The sequence below is a fragment of the Danio rerio genome, chromosome 7 (genome assembly GCF_049306965.1).
Source record: "Danio rerio strain Tuebingen ecotype United States chromosome 7, GRCz12tu, whole genome shotgun sequence".
Lineage (NCBI taxonomy): Eukaryota > Metazoa > Chordata > Actinopteri > Cypriniformes > Danionidae > Danio > Danio rerio.
In genome coordinates this window covers 24,557,501-24,577,500 of record NC_133182.1, presented here as the reverse complement: position 1 = coordinate 24,577,500, position 20,000 = coordinate 24,557,501, and the positions used below count along the sequence as shown (strand labels likewise).

Genomic DNA, 20,000 nt, shown 5'->3' with positions numbered 1-20,000 from the left:
ACCACTGTTGAAGAACTGCTCTTTCACACAAAATAAACTTGAATCAAAAGTATTTTGGTTATTATTATTAAAGCACAATTAATCATAAACGGTTAACCTAACAACACAGGTTTATCGTCAATTTTTGCTTTGTCTATTTTTCTTTTTCTTTCTAGCGCACTCTCGGCATGTTGTTTTTCAGACTTTGTGGGCTGTGGTTTATTAAAACTGAACTGAGCCCATGCAGACTTTTCCACTCGGTTAGATTTGGTCAACAAGAAACTTGACATTTAAAACCTAGTCACCGGTTCAGAATAATGCCATCGAGTATTCATGAATGTTTTAGAAACCAGTCTGGGGGCAGTACTTTAATTTGCTCCAACTGCATTTATTAATCAAACAAATTTCCCTTCACTGTCACAGTACCAAAATTCAACTTAAATAATAAATGCCAATCCAAGCTACACTTTTTCAAAAGGAGAAGATAATAATAAACATTAACAACTTGTTGCCACAAAGAACTACACTAATAACTTTATAAGCTTCTTTTCCAACACACAATGTTGTTTATTGTAAGCATTCTTTTCTGACAATTTAAATAAGCTCCTTAAAGCAAACTTTCTGCAACTGAAGAGAACGGAGATTAAACAGTATCCTTTGTGTAGATGTATTATTGTTAGCACTATGTCGCAGACTGCAGTTGTATGCATCATTTCTGTATTGCCATTAATATAGTCCCTAAGTGCACCTTAAATCTATACAACGCTACAAAACATTTCCTAGAATGGTCGGTTTCGAGTAGCGTTTCCATTACTGTTCAGAAAACCAGCAACATCAGCAGGAATTGTGCTGAAAAAGAGCATCAAATGGGGCAACTGTGAGTCAGAAGACAAAAATATGGAGCAAAAAAACAAATCAACAATAAATCAAGCCATACAGAAACCATACCTTACAGTCTGAAAATAACAGCGAGAGAATGAGGATTTATAGTGCTCTACTGATTCAAGTGAGTCATTGGCTAGAATAATAATGACTGTGAGATTCAGGTCACTGATATTTGACCAACATGCCTGACGTGACACATTTCACCCTTCTGAGAGGAGAGTATGTGCTTTTCTTTGTTTTAAGAGACCACATTATGTCAGCGCCAATAGCCTTGTGGTTCAAGTGTGTTGACACATAGCACTGAGGTGTTCACGGTGACCCGAGTTCGAGTCCTGGCTCGAGCTACTTTGCCGATCCTTCTGCTCTCCATGCTCCATACTTACATAAGCGAAGAGTAGTTAATGACTGAATTCCTCATTAATTTGATTCGATGAAACTGTTACAAAAGATCAAAAGAAAATCGGCACACTGCCACTTTAGTTTTCAAAAGATTTTAAGGTCGTATTTCGACCTAGGTAAGAATTTTTTTTTTTACTTAAAATTAAAAACTACTCAAAGTGTTACATGTTTTGCTGAAAAACATACTTATTTTATGCCAAATGTTTTGACGAATGCATCTAATCTAATATCTAATAATAAAATTAATGTGTAGTTTACACATTTGGGCATCACGGTGGCTCAGTGGTTAGCAGTATCATGTCACAGCAAGAAGGTCGCTGGTTCCAGTCCTGGCTGGGTCAGTTGGCATTTCTGTGTGGAGTTTGTATCTTCTCCCCGTGTTGGTGTGGGTTTCCCCCGGGTGCTCTGGTTTTCCCCTCAAGTCCAAAGACATGCGTTACAGGTGAATTGAATAAACTAAATTGGCCATAGTGTATGTGTGAATGAGTGGGTATGGGTGTTTCCCAGTGATGGGTTGCAGTTAGAAGGGCATCTGCTGCTCAAAACATATGCTGGATAAGTTGGCGGTTCATTCCGCTGTGGTGACCCAGATTAATAAAGAGACTAAGCTGAAAAGAAACTGAATGAATGAATGAGTTTACACATTTCTGAATAACAAAATAAACGTTTTGTACATACAACAAATTTAATAAAACAACAGCAATAGGCTATAATTCAAAATATAACAATGTGATAAAACCTTTCAGTGTTATTCAACGATGTTTAAACTGAACTATAATTTTTTTTTTTAATTACACAGACTTATTTACTATTTGTCTGAAAAATAAAATGTATAAATGCATGCAAAATGAAATATAAACATACAAAAGTTAGTCAAATTGAGAATCAAAGTTGCTATTATTTATATACTCAAAAGTTAGCGTTACACGACTTAAATCTTTTACAAAATTATTATTATTATTGTTACATTCTTCAGTGCTTCACTGAAATCGCGCACTGGACCTTTAAGATAACTTGAATATGGCGCGGTGGCGTTGCTGTGGTTACCAGATTCCGTGGCATTCTAAAAAAGAATGTGTTCCAAAAACACGTCAGACGGAGAGAAACTGCAGGAAGTGTCTGACCATCGCTGACATTAGCGGTATGTAAATATTTCTCTAAAAGTATCGTTTTACATTATTATATATGGTTGTTTCGGCGTGCTTTTGCTGAAGGAGACTAAAGATTTTAGTGTTTCTCTCGGTCATATTGTTTCAGATTATATTACTTTTTCCACATCTTTTTTCGGTCTGACTGTAGATTGTACTGAATGCTGGTTGGAATTGCAGATTGCTATATTGTCGACTTATATATAAATATGTATGTATGTATGTATGTATGTATGTATGTATGTATTTTTTCTAGTTTGACAGTTTTCTAGTTTTTCTAATTTTAACATTTGCAGATTGGTATTTGCCATATCTTTCGATAAATTGATGTTATAATGGATTTGTATGCGTTGAGCTTTAACACATATTGCAAATTACTGTAAGTCTAGATTGTTTGGCTATATTATTATGCATTTGTAATTTACTGTATGCTGTTGGCCTGTTCAACATTTGTAGCTTTTAATTGTTATTCGTTTTATTTACAGTTGTAATAATTATAAACAGATTTATCTATTCAAAGTTTATAGGTTGTCATCTTGTATTTATTTATAGCTGTGAAACATTATTTGTTAGTGTTAGAACAGAACCAGTCTAGAGACGATGGTAGACAAAACTTTCAAAGAATGGTATTTAGATTAATTAATGACTTGATATCTTGTTCTATTGATTTTGCAGATCGGAATGGATAGAGAAAAAAAAAGGAATTACACACCTTACCAATGACTGGAAATTGATGGTCAGGATTTTTTATTTGTTTTTAAAATCCTTTCAAGATGAAGCAGATGTTGGTTGGTATAGATAGTTAGGCCTTGTCTGTCATCAGGTTTTCCTTTTTCAGGTAATGGAGAGTGAGCAGGCACAAGAGGGAGGCTCACAAGAGCATTGATGGACATTTATGTGAAACAGAGCAGGTAGGGCTCTGTTGGTGCTGTCTTTGTCTTTTGCAGGTTGGAATAGAGCAGAAGACGGAGACTCACAAGTGGAACGAACAGTGGAGATGTACTTGAAGACCTGGAGCAAACAGGTAGAACTGCGTGAACAAACTAAACAATGGAGTTAGTTTCCAAAGAAATGTGTTAAGATTATTCAAAGACTTGATATCTCTTTCTTTGGCAGATTGGCATGGAGCATGTGGTGAAACAGGGAAACACACCTTAATAATGACAAGCACATCGTAATTTTAAATTATATGCTGTAATTTTTACAGAGTAAGTGATGGTCAGGTAGGTCTTTCATATAGATAGATAGATAGCATTAAACAAGCAGGTAGAGTTCTATTGAAGTTGTCTTGGTCTTTTACAGAGTCGAGTGGAGAAACTAGGGAATCACACAGGAATGATAAGAAACTGATGTCAGGCATCAACTATCTATGTCCTTCCAACAAGATGAAAGGACAGCAGACATCTTTCAAGAGGAAGAGGGTGGAGGTGGGCTTAGATAGTTAGATGTTTTGACTGTGGCAGGTGTTTCTTTTTCAGGTAATGCACACACAACATGCAAAAGAAGGAAACTCATAAGAGCATCAGTGGAGATTTATCTGAAGAACACTGGAGAACAGCTTGTGCATTGCTGAAGATCAGCCAGCATGTAGAGCTCTGTTAGTCTTGTTTTGTCTTTTGCAGATTAAGCTGGGGCATGTGGAAAAATAGGAATCACACCTCAGCAATGGCTGCAAACTGATGATCAAATGAGGCATTTCCCGGATGGATGCATGGGTGGATGGATGGATGGATGGATGGATAAATAGATGCCCCTCCAACCGGAAGGTGGTGGTGGTGGGCTTAGATAGTTAGATCTCTTGTTTTTGGCAGGTGTTTCTTTTTCAGGTAATGCAGACACAACATGTAAAAGGAGGAAACTCATAAGAGCATCAGTGGAGATTTATCTGAAGAACACTGGAGAACAGCTTGTGCATTGCTGAAGATCAGACAGCATGTAGAGCTCTGTTAGTCTTGTTTTTGTCTTTTACAGATTAAGCTAGGGCATGTGGAGAAATGGAAATCACACCTCAGCTATGACTGCAAACTGATGGTCTAGTCAGTTATTTCCTGGATGGATGGATGGATGGATAAATAGATGCCCTTCCAAGAGGAAGGGGGTGGAGGAGGGCATAGATTGATAGATATATGTCTTGTATGCGGCAGATGTTTCTTTTTCAGGTAATGCACACACAACATACAAAAGTAGGAAACACACAAAAGCGTCAGTGTAGATTTATCTGAAGAACACTGGAGAACATGTTGTTTATTGCTGTAGATCAGACAGCATGTAGAGCTCATGAGAGTCTGTTTTTGTCTTTTACAGATTAGACTGGGGCATGTGGAGAAATGGAAATCACACCTCAGCAATGACTGCAAATAGATGATCAAATGAGGCATTTCACAGATGGATGGATGGATGAATAGATGCCCTTCTAAGAGGAAGGGGGTGGAGGAGGGCATAGATAGTTAGATAGATGTCTTGTATGCGGCAGATGTTTTTTTTTCAGGTAAAGCACACACAACATGCAAAAGGAGGAAACTCATAAGAGCATCAGTGAAGATTTATCTGAAGAACACTGGAGAACAGCTTGTGCATTGCTGGAGCTCAGAAAGCACGTAGAGCCCTGTTAGTCTTGTTTTTGTCTTTTACAGATTAAACTGGGGCATGTGGAGAAATGGGAATCACACCTCAGCAATGACTGCAAACTGATGATCAAATGAGGCATTTCCCAGATGGATGGATGGATGGATGGATAAATAGATGCCTTTCCAACAGGAAGGGGGTGGTGGTGGGCTTAGATAGATAGATCTTTTGTTTTTGGCAGGTGTTTCTTTTTCAGGTAATGCAGACACAACATGCAAAAGAAGGAAACTCACAAGAACATCAGTGCAGATTTATTTGAAGAACACTGGAGAACATGTTGTTTATTGCTGTAGATCAGCCAGCATGTAGAGCTCTGTTAGTCTTGTTTTGTCTTTTGCAGATTAGACTGGGGCATGTGGAGAAATGGGAATCACACCTCAGCAATGACTGCAAACTGATGATCAAATGAGGTATTTCCCGGATGGATATATGGATGGATGAATGAATGGATGATAAATATATGTCCTTCCAATAGGAAGGGGTGGTGGTGGGCTTAGATAGTTAGATAGATGTCTTGTTTGTGGCAGGTGTTTCTTTTTCAGGTAATGGACACACAACATGCAAAAGGAGGAAACTCAGAGCATCATTGGAGATTTATCTGAAGAACACTGGAGAACAGTGTGTGCATTGCTGGAGCTCAGAAAGCATGTAGAGCTCTGTTAGTCTTGTTTTTGTCTTTTAGAGATTAAACTGGGGCATGCGGAGAAATGGGAATCACACCTCAGCAATGACTGCAAACTGATGATCAAATGAGGCATTTCCCAGATGGATCGATGGATGGATGTATGGATGGATGAATAGATGCCTTTCCAACAGGAAGGGGGTGGTGGTGGGATTAGATAGTTAGATCTCTTGTTTTTGGCAGGTGTTTCTTTTTCAGGTAATGCAGACACAACATGCAAAAGAAGGAAACTCATAAGAGCATCAGTGGAGATTTATCTGAAGAACACTGGAGAACAGCTTGTGCATTGCTGGAGCTCAGACAGCATGTAGAGCTCTGTTAGTCTTGTTTTTGTCTTTTACAGACTGGAGTACAGCATGTGGAGACAAATGAGAATCACACACCTCAGCAATGACTAATGGTCAGGAATATCCTTCAAAGGCAGATAAATGGATGCATAGATGGATTTCCTTCCAAGAAGTAGAGGGTGGAGGTGAGCAAAGATTGCTAAATAGATGTCTTCCCTGCAGCAGGTGTTTCTTTTTCAGGTAATGGACACACAACAGGCAGAATAAGGAAACTAAGAGCATCAGTGGAGATTTATCTGAAGAACACTGGAGAACAGCTTGTGCACTTCTGGAGCTCAGCCAGCATGTAGAGCTCTGTTAGTCTTGTTTTTGTCTTTTGCAGATTAGACTGGGGCATGTGGAGAAATGGAAATCACACCTCAGCAATGACTGCAAATAGATGATCAAATGAGGCATTTCACAGATGGATGGATGGATGGATGGATGGATGGATGAATAGATGCCCTTCTAAGAGGAAGGGGGTGGAGGAGGGCATAGATAGTTAGATAGATGTCTTGTATGCGGCAGATGTTTCTTTTTCAGGTAATGCACACACAACATACAAAAGTAGGAAACTCACAAAAGCGTCAGTGTAGATTTATCTGAAGAACACTGGAGAACATTTTGTTTATTGCTGTAGATCAGCCAGCATGTAGAGCTCATGAGAGTCTGTTTTTGTCTTTTACAGATTAGACTGGGGCATGTGGAAAAATGGAAATCACATCTCAGCAATGACTGCAAATTGATGATCAAATGAGGTATTTCCCGGATGGATGGATGTATGGATGGATGGATAAATAGATGCCCTTCCAACAGGAAGGGGGTGGTGGTGGGCTTAGATAGATAGATCTCTTGTTTGTGGCAGGTGTTTCTTTTTCAGGTAATGCAGACACAACATGCAAAAGAAGGAAACTCATAAGAGCATCAGTGGAGATTTATCTGAAGAACACTGGAGAACAGCTTGTGCATTGCTGGAGCTCAGACAGCATGTAGAGCTCTGTTAGTCTTGTTTTTGTCTTTTACAGACTGGAGGACAGCATGTGGAGACAAATGAGAATCACACATCTCAGCAATGACTAATGATCAGGAATATCCTTCAAAGGCAGATAAATGGATGCATAGATGGATGTCCTTCCAAAAAGTAGAGGGTGGAGGTGAGCAAAGATTGCTAAATAGATGTCTTCTCTGCAGCAGGTGTTTCTTTTTCAGGTAATGGACACATAACAGGCAGAATAAGGAAACTCACAAGAACATCAGTGGAGATTTATCTGAAGAACACTGGAGAACAGTGTGAGCATTGCTGGAGCTCAGCCAGTATGTAGAGCTCTGTTAGTCTTGTTTTTGTCTTTTACAGATTAAGCTGGGGCATGTGGAGAAATGGGAATCACACCTCAGCAATGACTGCAAACTGATGATCAAATGAGGCATTTCCCAGATGGATGGATGGATAAATAGATGCCTTTCCAACAGGAAAGGGGTGGTGGTGGGCTTAGATAGATAGATCTCTTGTTTTTGGCAGGTGTTTCTTTTTCAGGTAATGCAGACAGAACATGCAAAAAAGAAGGAAACTCACAAGAGCATCAGTGGAGATTTATCTGAAGAACACACTGGAGAACAGTTTGTGCACTTCTAGAGCTCAGCCAGCATGTAGAGCTCTGTTAGTCTTGTTTTTGTCTTTTACAGATTAAGCTGGGGCATGTGGAGAAATGGGAATCACACCTCAGCCATGACTGCAAACTGATGGTCTGGTCAGGTATTTCCTGGATCTATGGATGGATGAATAGATGCCCTCCCAAGAGGAACGGGGTGGAGGAGGGCATAGATTGATAGATATATGTCTTGTATGCAGCAGATGTTTCTTTTTCAGGTAATGCACACACAACATACAAAAGGAGGAAACTCACAAGAGCATCAGTGCAGATTTATTTGAAGAACACTGGAGAATGTGTTGTTTATTGCTGTAGATCAGCCAGCATGTAGAGCTCTGTTAGTCTTGTTTTTGTCTTTTGCAGATTAGACTGGGGCATGTAGAGAAATGGGAATCACACCTCAGCAATGACTGCAAATTGATGATCAAATGAGGCATTTCCCGGATGGATGGATGGATGGATGGATTAATGAATGGATAGATAAATAGATGTCCTTCCAACAGGAAGGGGGTGGTGGTGGGCTTAGTTAGTTAGATAGATATCTTGTTTGTGGGATGTGTTTCTTTTCAGGTAATGCACACACAACATACAAAAAAGGAGGAAACTCACAATAGCATCAGTGGAGATTTACCTGAAGAACACTGGAGAACAGCTTGTGCATTGCTGAAGATCAGCCAGCATGTAGAGCTCTGTTAGTCCTGTCTTTGTCTGTTACAGACTGGAGGACAGCATGTGGAGACAAATATGAATCACACACCTGAGCAATGACTGGAAACTGATGATCAGGAATATCCTTCAAAGGCAGAAGGATGAGCGCATAGATGGATGTCCTTCCAAGAAGTAGGGGGTGGAGGTGGGCATAGATTGTGAGATAGAGGTCTTCTCTGTAGGAGGTATTTCAATTGTAGGTAACAGAACCACAACAGGCAGAATAAGGAAACTCACAAGAACATCAGTGGAGATTTATCTGAAGAACACTGGAGAACACTTTTTATTGCTGTAGATCAGCCAGCATGTAGAGCTCTGTTAGTCTTTTTTTGTCTTTTGCAGATTAAGCTGGGGCATGTGGAGAACTGGGAATCACACCTCAGCAATGACTGCAAACTGATGATCAAATGAGGCATTTCACAGATGTATGGATGGATGAATGAATGGATGATAAATAGATGTCCTTCCAACAGGAAGGGGGTGGTGGTGGGCTTAGATAGTTAGATAGATGTCTTGTTTTTTGCAGGTGTTTCTTTTTCAGGTAATAGACAAACTACATGCAAAAGGAGGAAACTCAGAGCATCAGTGGAGATTTATCTGAAGAACACACTGGAGAACAGCTTGTGCATTGCTGGAGCTCAGCAAGCACGTAGAGCTCTGTTAGTCCTGTCTTTGTCTTGTTACAGACTGGAGGACAGCATGTGGAGACAAATAGGAATCATACACCTCAGCAATGACTGAAAAACTGCTGATCAGGAATATTCTTCAAAGACAGAAGGATGAGTGCAGTGATGGATGTCCTTTCAAGAGGAAGATGGGCATTGATTGTTAGATAGATGTTTTCTCTGTTATTAACTTGTAGGTAATGGAACCACAACAGGCAGAAGAAGCATCAGTGGAGATTTATCTGAAAATTGCTGGAGAATAGCTTGTGCATTGCTGGAGCTCAGCCAGCAGGTGGGGCTCTGTTGATTCTGTCTTTGTCTTTTGCAAATTGGAGTGGAGCTAAAGAAGGAGACTCACAAGGGGTGTCGCTAGACCCTATTTTATCCCAGTAAAAATAGCCAGTGTAAATGTATTAAGAGTGGTAATCCCAAAATAAATACATTGTTCTCTATGTACAACCGAATTAACGCTTGCGAAAACAATGTGGTTTAATCAAAAACAAACTGACGAATACGCGCAGAAAACCATTACCGTGCACAAGTCCTGCTTCTGGTTGTTTAACAAACACGCCAAAAAATTACACACCTTTAATCCAGTGGTGTCGGCACCACATTAAGTAATAATATGATGATCATATTTTGACTAAACATGGTTCCTGTAAGATCATTTTTGTATAAAGCACAAAGGAGAAGTGATGAGTCAGATAGGTTAGATTTAATAACATTAATTATCCGCCATCAGAGTCAGGTTTCAGACAAAAGATAATTTTATACAATTTTTTGTGTTCCCTAAAATTGTCATATGACATTAATTCAGTTGAGGGGGGCCTATGCCCTAGTAGAGCTTTATGTCTAGCAACACCCCTGGTTATTTTAACTATTTAAACACTGACTATTCAAATGTAAAAAAAAAAAAAAAAAAAAATATTACCATTACTAAAAACTTCTAAAAATACATTTTATTTCCAAATTGATACTAAAGCCCTATAGCGGCTTTAGTATGGTGATATCTTGACATTTATTGTGATATAGAGCCCTGACATTGATACAAAAACTGTAATGTGGTCAAGATCTGCCTTTAGCCATGTGTTTACATGAAATTAATTGCACAATGCAGAATGTTCATCAGCCAGAATCAAGAATCAAGCACTCATCCTCCATTATACAATCACAGTACGTAATACAATTAAATGAGATTTACCAATGAGAACTCCTTGGAATGTTTTTTCAATTTTTTTGAGAAAAAAAAATACAATGTGAAAATGACAAGTTTAAAGATCAGATTACTTGAGCTAACATTACTTTTTAAGAGGTTGTGTAGTATTTGGCACCTTGGATAAATCATAGTTTAAACTACAATCAAGATGAAAATTCTTTAAGTATAAGGATAAAATGATCAGTGAGTGAAGTATCGAAGCACTACAATACACATGACACTACACTTGAGCTAACAGCACTAAAAATCAGAGTCTGTCTATAAAAGAAAGCTGTATTGAGAGATGTTGCTCTGACCTCTTCAGTGTCTCACATTGAGTTTTAAAGATCTCCACACCTCCACATGAGCTCTCCACACTGCTCTTCAGTTGCCGTCTCATCCCGTTGAGCATTTTTCACCCACACTGAGCTCAGAGGGATGTTCAGAGTCTCCTCTTGATGTTGATTCTGATGCAGAGATTCTTCCAAAGACGAATGTGATGGAAACAAATGGAGCTCATGGATTTGCTCTTCATTGCCAGACTCTCCAGACTCCACATATTCATCATCGGGGTCTGGATTTTGCAGGACGGGACTGAAGTAATAGCCGTTTCCCAGGTTCTGGGTGTTCTGGTATGATGATTGGCTTTCTGTGAGTGGGAAGTCAGGGAAGGACACAACAGAAATGTGGTCATCGTCTGAGATCTCGTTTGGTGGTTCGGTCATACAGAAGTCGTTAATTGTCTCTTTCTGAAGTTCCAGGTCTTGAAGTAAAGCCTAAAAAACAGAGTGGAGTGTCCCTTTAACATTCAAAATGATGTTTAGGTTGTTTTGAATCTGTTTGTATTTTTTTATAAGTCTCTTTTGTTCCTCAAGGCTGCATTTATTCTTTTTAAAAATATCAATAAATATAGAAATATTTCAAATGTGAGTATTGAAACATGTCATTTATTCATATGATTCAAATCATTACAATATGCTGAATCTGCTGTTCAGGAAGCATTTTTGACTTTGACCAATGGTGAAAACTTTATATATTTGTAGAAACTGTGGTTGATTACTATTCAGAGTTACTATTTACAAGTTATTATATCAAGGATACATTAAATCAACTGAAAGTGAAAGTAAATTGTACAAAATATATTATTATTTCTCATTTTAAATTTTTCATTCACCAAAGAATTCTAAAAGTAAAATGTACGAGTCCTGTTTTTAACACTGATCGTAATATGAACCACTGTTAATGACTGAGAAGCAATAATACTCACATAATAGAACAGGAAATAAGCATATTAGAGCCCTGCATTTGAGCCTGAGCCCGTTAGAGCCGTCTTTTTTTTGCCCCTAGGGCCAGGCTTCAGGCCCATTTTCACATCATAGTGATAAACTCCCACACTCCCTCCTAAAGCAAATACAGAAGTAACTGAAATTGCATTTCATCGAAATTCTGCGAGTCCTGACTCCATAATAGAGCAAATTTCTATTGACCCAACCGTTAAAATGCCCAACTTTACAGTAGAAATAAGAGGTGTTTACAGCCTGCTACAAAGAAAGATTTTGATTCATATAGCTTTTATTACCCTTCCTGACAAATGGGGGGGGAGGGGTATTTTTGTGTATATTAAGATTTATTAAGTCTGCATAATTAAGGACATGGCCACTTGAGTGAGGTCTCGCTGGTCGCTGTCACTTCACCTTAGCTGATTCCGGCTGATTAGCCGCTGAACTTTGTATTTACATTGTATATTTGTTTTGTTTAATGTGGATTTACACACGTGCCTTTTGGAATTATTTCCTACAATTATCAGATGATATGGCCTGCTGTGTGCACTTAATTGCGTCTCCATTTCCCAGGTGAGTAACTATATTTTATACTTATAACCTTACAACATAGATATATATTTTAAGTATTTGGAAATAATTTATATTTTCCTCCTGTAGAAAAACAGATATGCTTCAGAAAAAAGTTTGAGTAAAAAAAGTTAAAGGAGATCTAATGCGTGCGTTCCCGAAGTGCCAGTGATGCATTGCGCATTGAGATTTCCAGCCACGTGCAGTGGAGAACATAAAGAGAAAAATTGCCAATGGTGAACTTAAAACTGAAAAATGCTAGAGGAAAGGCAAACTTCTGGTAAACGTTTTAAATAGTGACAACTTTAAATGATGAGCCAACTGGTTATGCAGAATGCACAACATGTAAACTCAATGTGGACCCCATACTGCTTCCATATCCATGTCACTTATAAACTAAAACTTACATTTAAAAGAACAACCGAAAAAATAAACTCCAAACATTTCTCTAAATTATTCTGATAAAAAACATCAACTTTCTTTTAAATACAAATCTCGTCTATTTTAATGGTTGTAACAGTATAAACTGTTTGAAAAAACGGGCTTCGGGTCGGACTCGGGGAAAAACTTTGATAAGCTGTTGAACAAGGGCAGGGCTACAGCCTGGGCCAGGGCTAGGGCTTAGATTTAAGGCCCGTCCAGGACTCTAAAGCATAGGATTTGAAATTAAAATAAAATTTGAATAAATTAAATAAAATTGAAATAAATTTGAAAAAATTCAATTCAATTAGAATTAAAATAGCAAACAGTTCTTAAATGTAAATCACATTTCAGTTTTATTTTAAATTAGCTAGAAACTAATGTAAATGTCATCCTTGAAAAGATCCTCAATGGCCCTTTTGGTTATTTAACATGTAAACAACTCAAAATTTAATTATTATTATTAAACACATACAGCTGAAGTCAGAATTATTAGGCCTCGTGTTCATTTTTTTTTTTTTTTTTTTTTTAAATATTTCCAAAATAATGTTTAACAGAGCAAGGAACTTTTTACAATATGTCTGATAATATTTTTTCTTCCGGATAAAGTCTTGATAAAGTTGTTTTATTTCAGCTAAAAATAAAAGCAGTTTTTAATTTTAATAATTTAAAAACACTTTAAGATCAAAATTATTAGCCCCTTTAAGCTATGTACTTTTTTTTTTTTGATAATTTACAGAACAAACCATCATTACACAATAACTTGCCTTACTACCCTAACCTGCCTAGTTAACCTAATTAACCTAGTTAAGCCTTTAAATGTCACTTTACTGTCATCATGGCAAAGAATAAAAAAGCAGCTATTAAAAATGAGTTATTAAAACTATTATATTTAGAAATGTGTTGAAAAGCTTCTCTCCGTTAAACAGAATTTGAGGAAAAAAATAAACGGGCGCTAATAATTCAGGGGGATAATAATTCTGACTTCAACTGTATGTACACTCAAATGACTTTTGCTGCTTGTTCAAACTACGTATTTAAAATGAGTTAAAACAACACAATTGTTGAGTTTTTTGGTGGACATCTTAATTGTTTTATGTTCAATCCAACTAAATTTGTTAAAAAATGATTCAGTTACTTTAATCGATTTGTGATGGGACAACATGTTTGGAACCCAGCATTTTTTACAGTGTAGCCTTGCCTGTGTAATATTTCAAAGCTATAAAGTTCAGTACCAAAGATCTGGGCAGGGGACGTTCAGAAGATGCACACCCCCTCCAGAGCAGTAGAAACACCAGGCCCAGAGTGATGAGAACAGCACACACAATCACCGCGATGAGGCTTTCTGAAGAACACACACGAACACACACACACACACACACACACACACGAACACACACACACACGAACACACACACACACACGAACACACGCACACACACACACGCACACACACACACACACACACAAGCCAGTGAACAAACATATGCAACTAACTCATTACATCTCAGTGTGAGTCTTAATAACAGACCAGTGTTTTGCAGAGCAGTGTTTGCTGGTATTTGAACACAGAGTGGGAGACTCGTGGGTGAAGATGTCAGAACATCTTCAGCTGTGAAGCTGGCCTCTGCGCAGTACACCTCTTCTGGATCAAGAAAACCAAACTCTACCGTGCATTGGCTTTTGTCCCGTATTCCTACATTGCAGATCTTCAAGAAAATGAATGAAAATATCAAACAACTAAATTCAATATTACAGTAAACGATTTCTGAGAAACAGCTGACATTTAAAATTAACACCTAAAAAGCACCACCCCCTTGCATTGCTCCACCCCCAATGCAGGCAACAATTCTCAGATTCTCAGATCAAATAATGGATAAAAATAGGTAAATTGTGGATTTTTAAAAAATGTAAATTAATTAATAAAAAATATAGAATAAATAAAATGTACAAATAATAAATATAAATAAAATAATAATAATAAATATATTTATATAAAAAACAAAAAAATTAAGGGTGCAAATGCATTTAAAATTTGAATACACTTCGTTGTTGCAAGTAAATAAAGCAATTTTAAAATAAATAATCATATATATAAGAGATAAAAACAATTATGACATTGATATCTCAGCCTACAGAGTTTCTAATAATTTATATATGGAAAGTGTGAAGGAGACGCGGTGGCGCAGTGGGTCGCATGTTCACCCCACAGCAAGGAATCTGGTTCATGCCTTGGCTGGGTCAGTAGGCATTTCTGTGTGGAGTTTGCATGTTCCGGTGCTCCGGTTTTCCCCACAAGTCTAAAGACATGTGGGGCAGGTGAATTGGGTATGCTAAAAGTGACAGTATGACTGTGTGTGTGAATGACTGTATAAATGTTCCCCAGTGTTAGGTTGTGGCTGGAAGGGCATCCGCTGTGTAAAGCATGTGCTGGATAAGTTGGTGGTTCATTCTGCTGTGGTGACCCCAGATTAATAAAGGGACTAAGCAGAAAAGAAAATGAATAAATGAATGAATGAATGGCAAGTGCGTGTGTGGAATATTAGACACACTGTAGGCTGAAATATCAATATGTCACAATTGTTTTTATTTCATAAAGTTTCAGTTTTAAATATATAGTTCACCCAAAAAGGAAAATTCTGCCATCATTCACTCACCCTTCACTTGTTCAAAACCTGTTTGAGTTTTTTCTTCTGTTAAAAACAAAAGAAGATATCTTGAATTATGCTGGCTGATATTACCCACTGACTTGCAACAACCATAATTCTTCAAAATATCTTCTTTTATGTTTGACAGAACTCAAAAAGGTTTCAAATTATTAAATGAGGTAAGATATTTTTTTCTATAGCACTTTTACAATAGACTGTGTCAGAGCAGCTTTACACAGATCAGGTTCTAGTAGATTGAAATGGCTTCTGTCCAGTTTTCACAGTTTAAGTTCCGTTTTATTGCTAATATTAGTAAAGCGATCCTTCTCTGTTTCTTGTGTGCGAGTGATTTAGATGAGCAGAAACATTACTGTCAGATCAACAGGTCAGCTCTTCTCAGACATGAAACAAATGTGTGTAGAGGAATTGAAAAAGCAGAATCTAAGGCTCAAACATATTGTATTAATTATAGATATGTATATGTATGTAATAAATGTATTCATACATATACATAAAATCTATTATGTATATCTACAATTATAGATGTTTTTTAATGATACAATTTTTTAAAATTAAGTAAAGACCATGTTCTGTGAAGATATTTTGTAAGTTTCTATTTGCAGACATATCAACACTGTATTTTTGATTAGTAATTTGAATTGATATAAACTTCATTTGGAGAGCTTTAAAGGAGATTTTAGATTTTTCTGAACCCTCATTTTCAAATAGTTGGATTTCAATTAAATGTTGTCCCACACTAACAAACCCTAAATCAATGGAAAGCTTATTTTTTCAGTCCAGGGTCACATTTTCTGTAATTAAAAAAAAAAAAAAAAAACCATACAAGTAAACTATACAAAAAAACAAAAACAAAGACCTGGGTGGAAGGGCTATGAAGTCGCACCTGTCTGTCTTTGAGTTTGTGTTTGTTGTACAGAGTGACTGTGGCCGAGAGGCTTTTAAATTCATTTAGGGGGCAGCCCTCATCCAACTGCTCCTCTTCCTGCTCCTCCTCTTCCTGCTCCTCCTCCTCATCATCATCATCATCATCATCATCATCATCATCATCATCATCAGTCCTGCTGCAGCTGATGGATGGTGCATGAGGAAAGCGTACCGTCACCCAGAGACTTCCATTGTCCACTGAAATGGTTATGGAGGGCGGGCTGAATTTAGCAGCAGCTAAAAAAAAATAAAACTATTAAAGGGATAGTTCACCTGAAAAATCATCATTTACTCTTTGTTCACATGTTCAAAACCTATTTGAGTTTCTTTCTACTGTTGAACACAAAAGAAAATGAACACTGAAGTGTTTATGAATTTAAAGTTAGGCTATTAAAAATGAATTTAAAGTTAGGCTATTAAAAATGATTAAAAAAGGTGGGTACTACCATAATTTGGGTAAAATAGGGACAAACTAAAGTTCTGGGTTAAAAATCTATTCTAGTAGTTGTTTTCTTTTTGTAAATAATTGACTTAAACCCCAGTGTTTTATGAGTGAAAAAGCTTTGTGTGATGGCTGATTTATGTGCCTTTCTCTGAGATCTAAATCTGTTTGAGGTTTAATACTGACGGTCATTCATAGGGTCACAGAGGGTGACATTCATCCAGGGCTGCTTTTCTGATCTTAGTCTGATGAAGTTATAGCCGTTCAGGTTTGGAAAGACATGCGACAGATCACAGCGGCGTCTGGAAATCTGGATGCAGCCAGAAACATTACTCCATCCAGTACTGCTACACAAACACACAACATCAACAAATCATCTGATGAGTGTGAAACAAGCAGACATTTCTGACTTCCATTTTCTCAAAAACATGACTTTTACATATCACACATCATTTTGGAAAAAAATGGTGAGTCATTTTCATTTTTAATGCAGAGGAAACTGAGCGGGCCCAAAGCGATAACACGAGTGTATAAACCGAGGACAGTCAGCCAGGATTGTGTTTTACTGTGGTTTTTCTGCTGAACCGCACAGTTTCACCTCTCATCCCAGCACTCAACTGCTCTCGTCTCACTCTCATTTCTTCCTAAAACAACATCTACTACGTCATTCACTGCCGCTCGTGTGTTTCTAAAGCCTTTTTTTTTTTTTCTTCAGATGAAACTTACCAACCTACCCGTGTGACTTGGCTGAGACAATGTAAGTGGTCTCAGGGTTGGCATCAGAGCAATTCCACTCAAGATGGCACCCAAAATTGATGATATGGACTTTGACGTCACAGACACAGAGAACAGACTCTAAAGGAAACATGAAAAGAAGAACAAGCTGCACCTGTGTCTCACAGATGGAGAAAAACTACAAATAAACAGTTTCTTTGCAAAAACACAGCACATGCACTGAAAAAAAGATTTCTGCTAAATTGTTGCAAACTATTTATATGGGTATAATTTAAACAAACAAATTAAATGTTCAACTACATGATTAAATACTGCCTGAATAAATTGTTTTTAACCACTTAGCCAAAAAAAAAAATAAAAAATTAAATCCATGGAATCATCTTTAAATCTTTTTTGTGTATTCATTGTCATATATTATGCTTTTATTTTGTAAATTTAAAAAACTAAAATATTATAAAATGTATTTATCAGTTAAAAAGTTAAGAAAACAGCAAATAAACTCACCCAGATTCAACATCAACAGAAAAGAAAAAACATCTAGGAGAGTGACATGCATCCCCAAAACAGCACACTGATTCATAAAAAATACATAAATTAATTAATTTATAAACAGCTGCATTTTTTTCAAAATTCCATAGCCGATAATAGCCATCCACACTCCCTGAGAAGTTGTTTGTGTTATGTTACGTAATAAATATTACAGATCTATGTTGAAATACCCAGATAAAAGCATTACCTTCCACCAGAAGAATGGAGAGATCTCATTAGCTGATACTTTCAGTGGGTGAGCAGAAACAGTGAGAGCAGGACAGATGTCACAGCACAACTTATGCCACAAAACCACACAGGGACTGAAGCGCTCTCAGAAGAAAGAGGAGAGAACAAAGGCAACATCTAGTGGAAAGGGCACAAACATTCATTTAGAAGCTAAAAAAATTAATTAATTATAATATATATGTGACGAGCGGGCGCTGCCATTTGAATCTTTTTGGCACGAGACTTCCGGTCACATTCACTTCCATTCATTTTTAGACATTAAAAACTGCTCGTTTCGCTGTTTGATGTTGCAAACTGATATTTCCTTGTTATATTATTCTACTTGGTCTGTATAGTCATGCAAACATTTGTTTGTAGAGCAACTAGTTTGACCGTTTTTTGCCGTTTATTATTCCTAGTCATTTCTCCCGTTGGCGACTGAAACGGAAGTTCTAAGACAATCACGAAAACAGGCGCACTTCCGCATTTTAAAATAAGGTCAGTATTTGCCGGTAACAGCACTTGACCAGCCTCTTCACCCTCGTGTATTACTCCGCCTACATAACAGCGACAAGCAGAACACTCTGGCACACTTTGGCAGAACACTTTGGCAAATATTGCTGTTGTTGTACAACACAATGTACTTTTGAGGCTTAATTTAGTCAGGCACTATCCTTATAAATAAACTGCATAGTTGCAATCTAAACGAATGCATTCCTATTTAATTATTCATTTCTGAGAGACGTCGGCCATTAGCCTGCCTTTAAGCAAAGACGGTTGACGATGTGCCTCCACCAGATGGCACAGAGACCGCATAAGCCCTATGAAAAATACAGTGTGATTTCAGACTACAGGTAATCAAATCATTATTAAACAGATGTGTGACTTTAAGTCATTCTCTTTCTTTTGTATGTTGTATTTGTACCATAGTAATACTGTGATCTCCTGATTGGAAAAGAGAAATACTGGGAAATCACTGCCTGGGATGGCATATATCATGCCATTCAACCTTATCTTAAAATGTTGCCAAAATCACCTGTTTTGTCATCACTTTAGACATTACGCTAGAGAATTATTCAAATACTAGCTATAAATTGACGTTGGTGAATTAGTAACAGCTTTTGCTGTTCTGGCGTCAGCTGCATATGAATGTGGCTTAAGAAAGTAGTTCCTCTTACAAAAGGGTTTTTAGACTTTGTTTGATTTTCTTTTCTATATACACGATTATGCTGTCAAACTGTTGTATAAACGCAATATCACACTCGTAGTGGCTCGTAGTAATCAATGTGATGTGGCTCTATATCATCACTGGTAGGACGCTTAGACACTCTGCAAACCAAAAAAATATACATTTAAATTGGTTATTTCTATATTTTTTTCTGTAGCATGTCAGATTGAAAAATCAATGTACAATTCCAAACATTATTTTTGTCATTAACTGTAATTCTACAGTGAGATTATTGTCTGCACAAGGAATCTGACAGCAGTGCTCCACACAGAGATCTGATATGATCACCATACAGTCTGTCTGGAATGACAAGAAGAAACAGAACAAAATAAGAACAGAAATAAAGGCACAGGAGCGGTCACTGGGGCGGTACTTTTTCAAAAGATACACATTTGTACCTGATTGGTCCATGATGGTACCTCAAAAGGTACTTTATACAGTAGGAACATTTGGGATCTAAAATGCACCTTTAAGGTACGAAAGTGAACTCTTTGCATACAGGTATGCATCTTTTGAAAAGGTACTGCCCCAGTGAAAGCTCCTGTACCTTTATTTCTGTACACTACAATATATAGATGATCATGTATTTTACAATTTAAATACAATTTTGTATTTTAATATTTGTATAAAAAAACGTCATTTGGAATGTCAAAAATAGATGCTCAGCATCATTACTCTAATATTCTTAAATATATTCTAAACCACTGCGTCAAGA

General features: G+C 37.2%; 1 protein-coding gene and 3 long non-coding RNA genes across 25 annotated transcripts; 3 read left to right on the top strand and 1 right to left on the bottom strand.

Moving 5' to 3' along the window:
- Positions 1–1,933: 1,933 nt before the first annotated feature.
- Positions 1,934–18,522, bottom strand: si:dkeyp-75h12.7. 17 transcript variants are annotated; one of them, XM_073908392.1, is made up of 9 exons: positions 18,038–18,522; positions 17,806–17,872; positions 17,301–17,421; positions 16,753–16,913; positions 16,084–16,361; positions 14,063–14,240; positions 13,767–13,876; positions 10,579–11,037; positions 1,934–3,422 (listed from the first exon to the last, which is right to left on the bottom strand). In XM_073908392.1, exons 2-8 carry the CDS (start codon positions 17,855–17,857, stop codon positions 10,603–10,605), a joined length of 1,335 nt encoding a protein of 444 aa, XP_073764493.1. In that variant the 5' UTR covers positions 17,858–17,872; positions 18,038–18,522; the 3' UTR covers positions 1,934–3,422; positions 10,579–10,602. The 17 variants fall into 17 exon arrangements, with proteins under 17 accessions (XP_073764493.1, XP_073764495.1, XP_073764501.1 ...); XM_073908394.1 differs by having other exon boundaries at positions 16,753–16,910; XM_073908400.1 differs by having other exon boundaries at positions 17,293–17,421; positions 18,038–18,197.
- On the top strand, positions 2,357–7,199 carry LOC137490272 (uncharacterized). 6 transcript variants are annotated; one of them, XR_012383281.1, is made up of 7 exons: positions 2,357–2,404; positions 3,087–3,147; positions 3,235–3,435; positions 3,528–3,619; positions 3,714–3,889; positions 4,034–4,237; positions 7,070–7,199. It is a non-coding gene; the product is annotated as an uncharacterized lncRNA (long non-coding RNA). The 6 variants fall into 6 exon arrangements; XR_012383279.1 differs by lacking the exon at positions 7,070–7,199 and having other exon boundaries at positions 3,250–3,435; XR_012383283.1 differs by lacking the exons at positions 3,087–3,147; positions 7,070–7,199 and having other exon boundaries at positions 3,318–3,435.
- LOC141375360 (uncharacterized) lies at positions 4,362–5,269 on the top strand. Its single transcript, XR_012383286.1, has 3 exons — positions 4,362–4,570; positions 4,716–4,899; positions 5,045–5,269. It is a non-coding gene; the product is annotated as an uncharacterized lncRNA (long non-coding RNA).
- Positions 7,399–9,098, top strand: LOC141375359 (uncharacterized). Its single transcript, XR_012383285.1, has 4 exons — positions 7,399–7,911; positions 8,057–8,546; positions 8,744–8,826; positions 8,928–9,098. It is a non-coding gene; the product is annotated as an uncharacterized lncRNA (long non-coding RNA).
- Positions 18,523–20,000: the final 1,478 nt, after the last annotated feature.

Bases quoted from the DNA above. Each gene is read 5' to 3' on its own strand.
- si:dkeyp-75h12.7 (XM_073908392.1), bottom strand. From the start codon at position 17,857: ATGCATGTCACTCTCCTAGATGTTTTTTCTTTTCTGTTGATGTTGAAT. The intron at 17,422-17,805 runs GTGAGTTTATTT...TGTTTCCTTTAG, and splicing joins TCTGTTGATGTTGAATCTGG to AGTCTGTTCTCTGTGTCTGT. The intron at 13,877-14,062 runs GTCTGTTATTAA...TGTGTTCTTCAG, and splicing joins CACTGCTCTGCAAAACACTG to AAAGCCTCATCGCGGTGATT.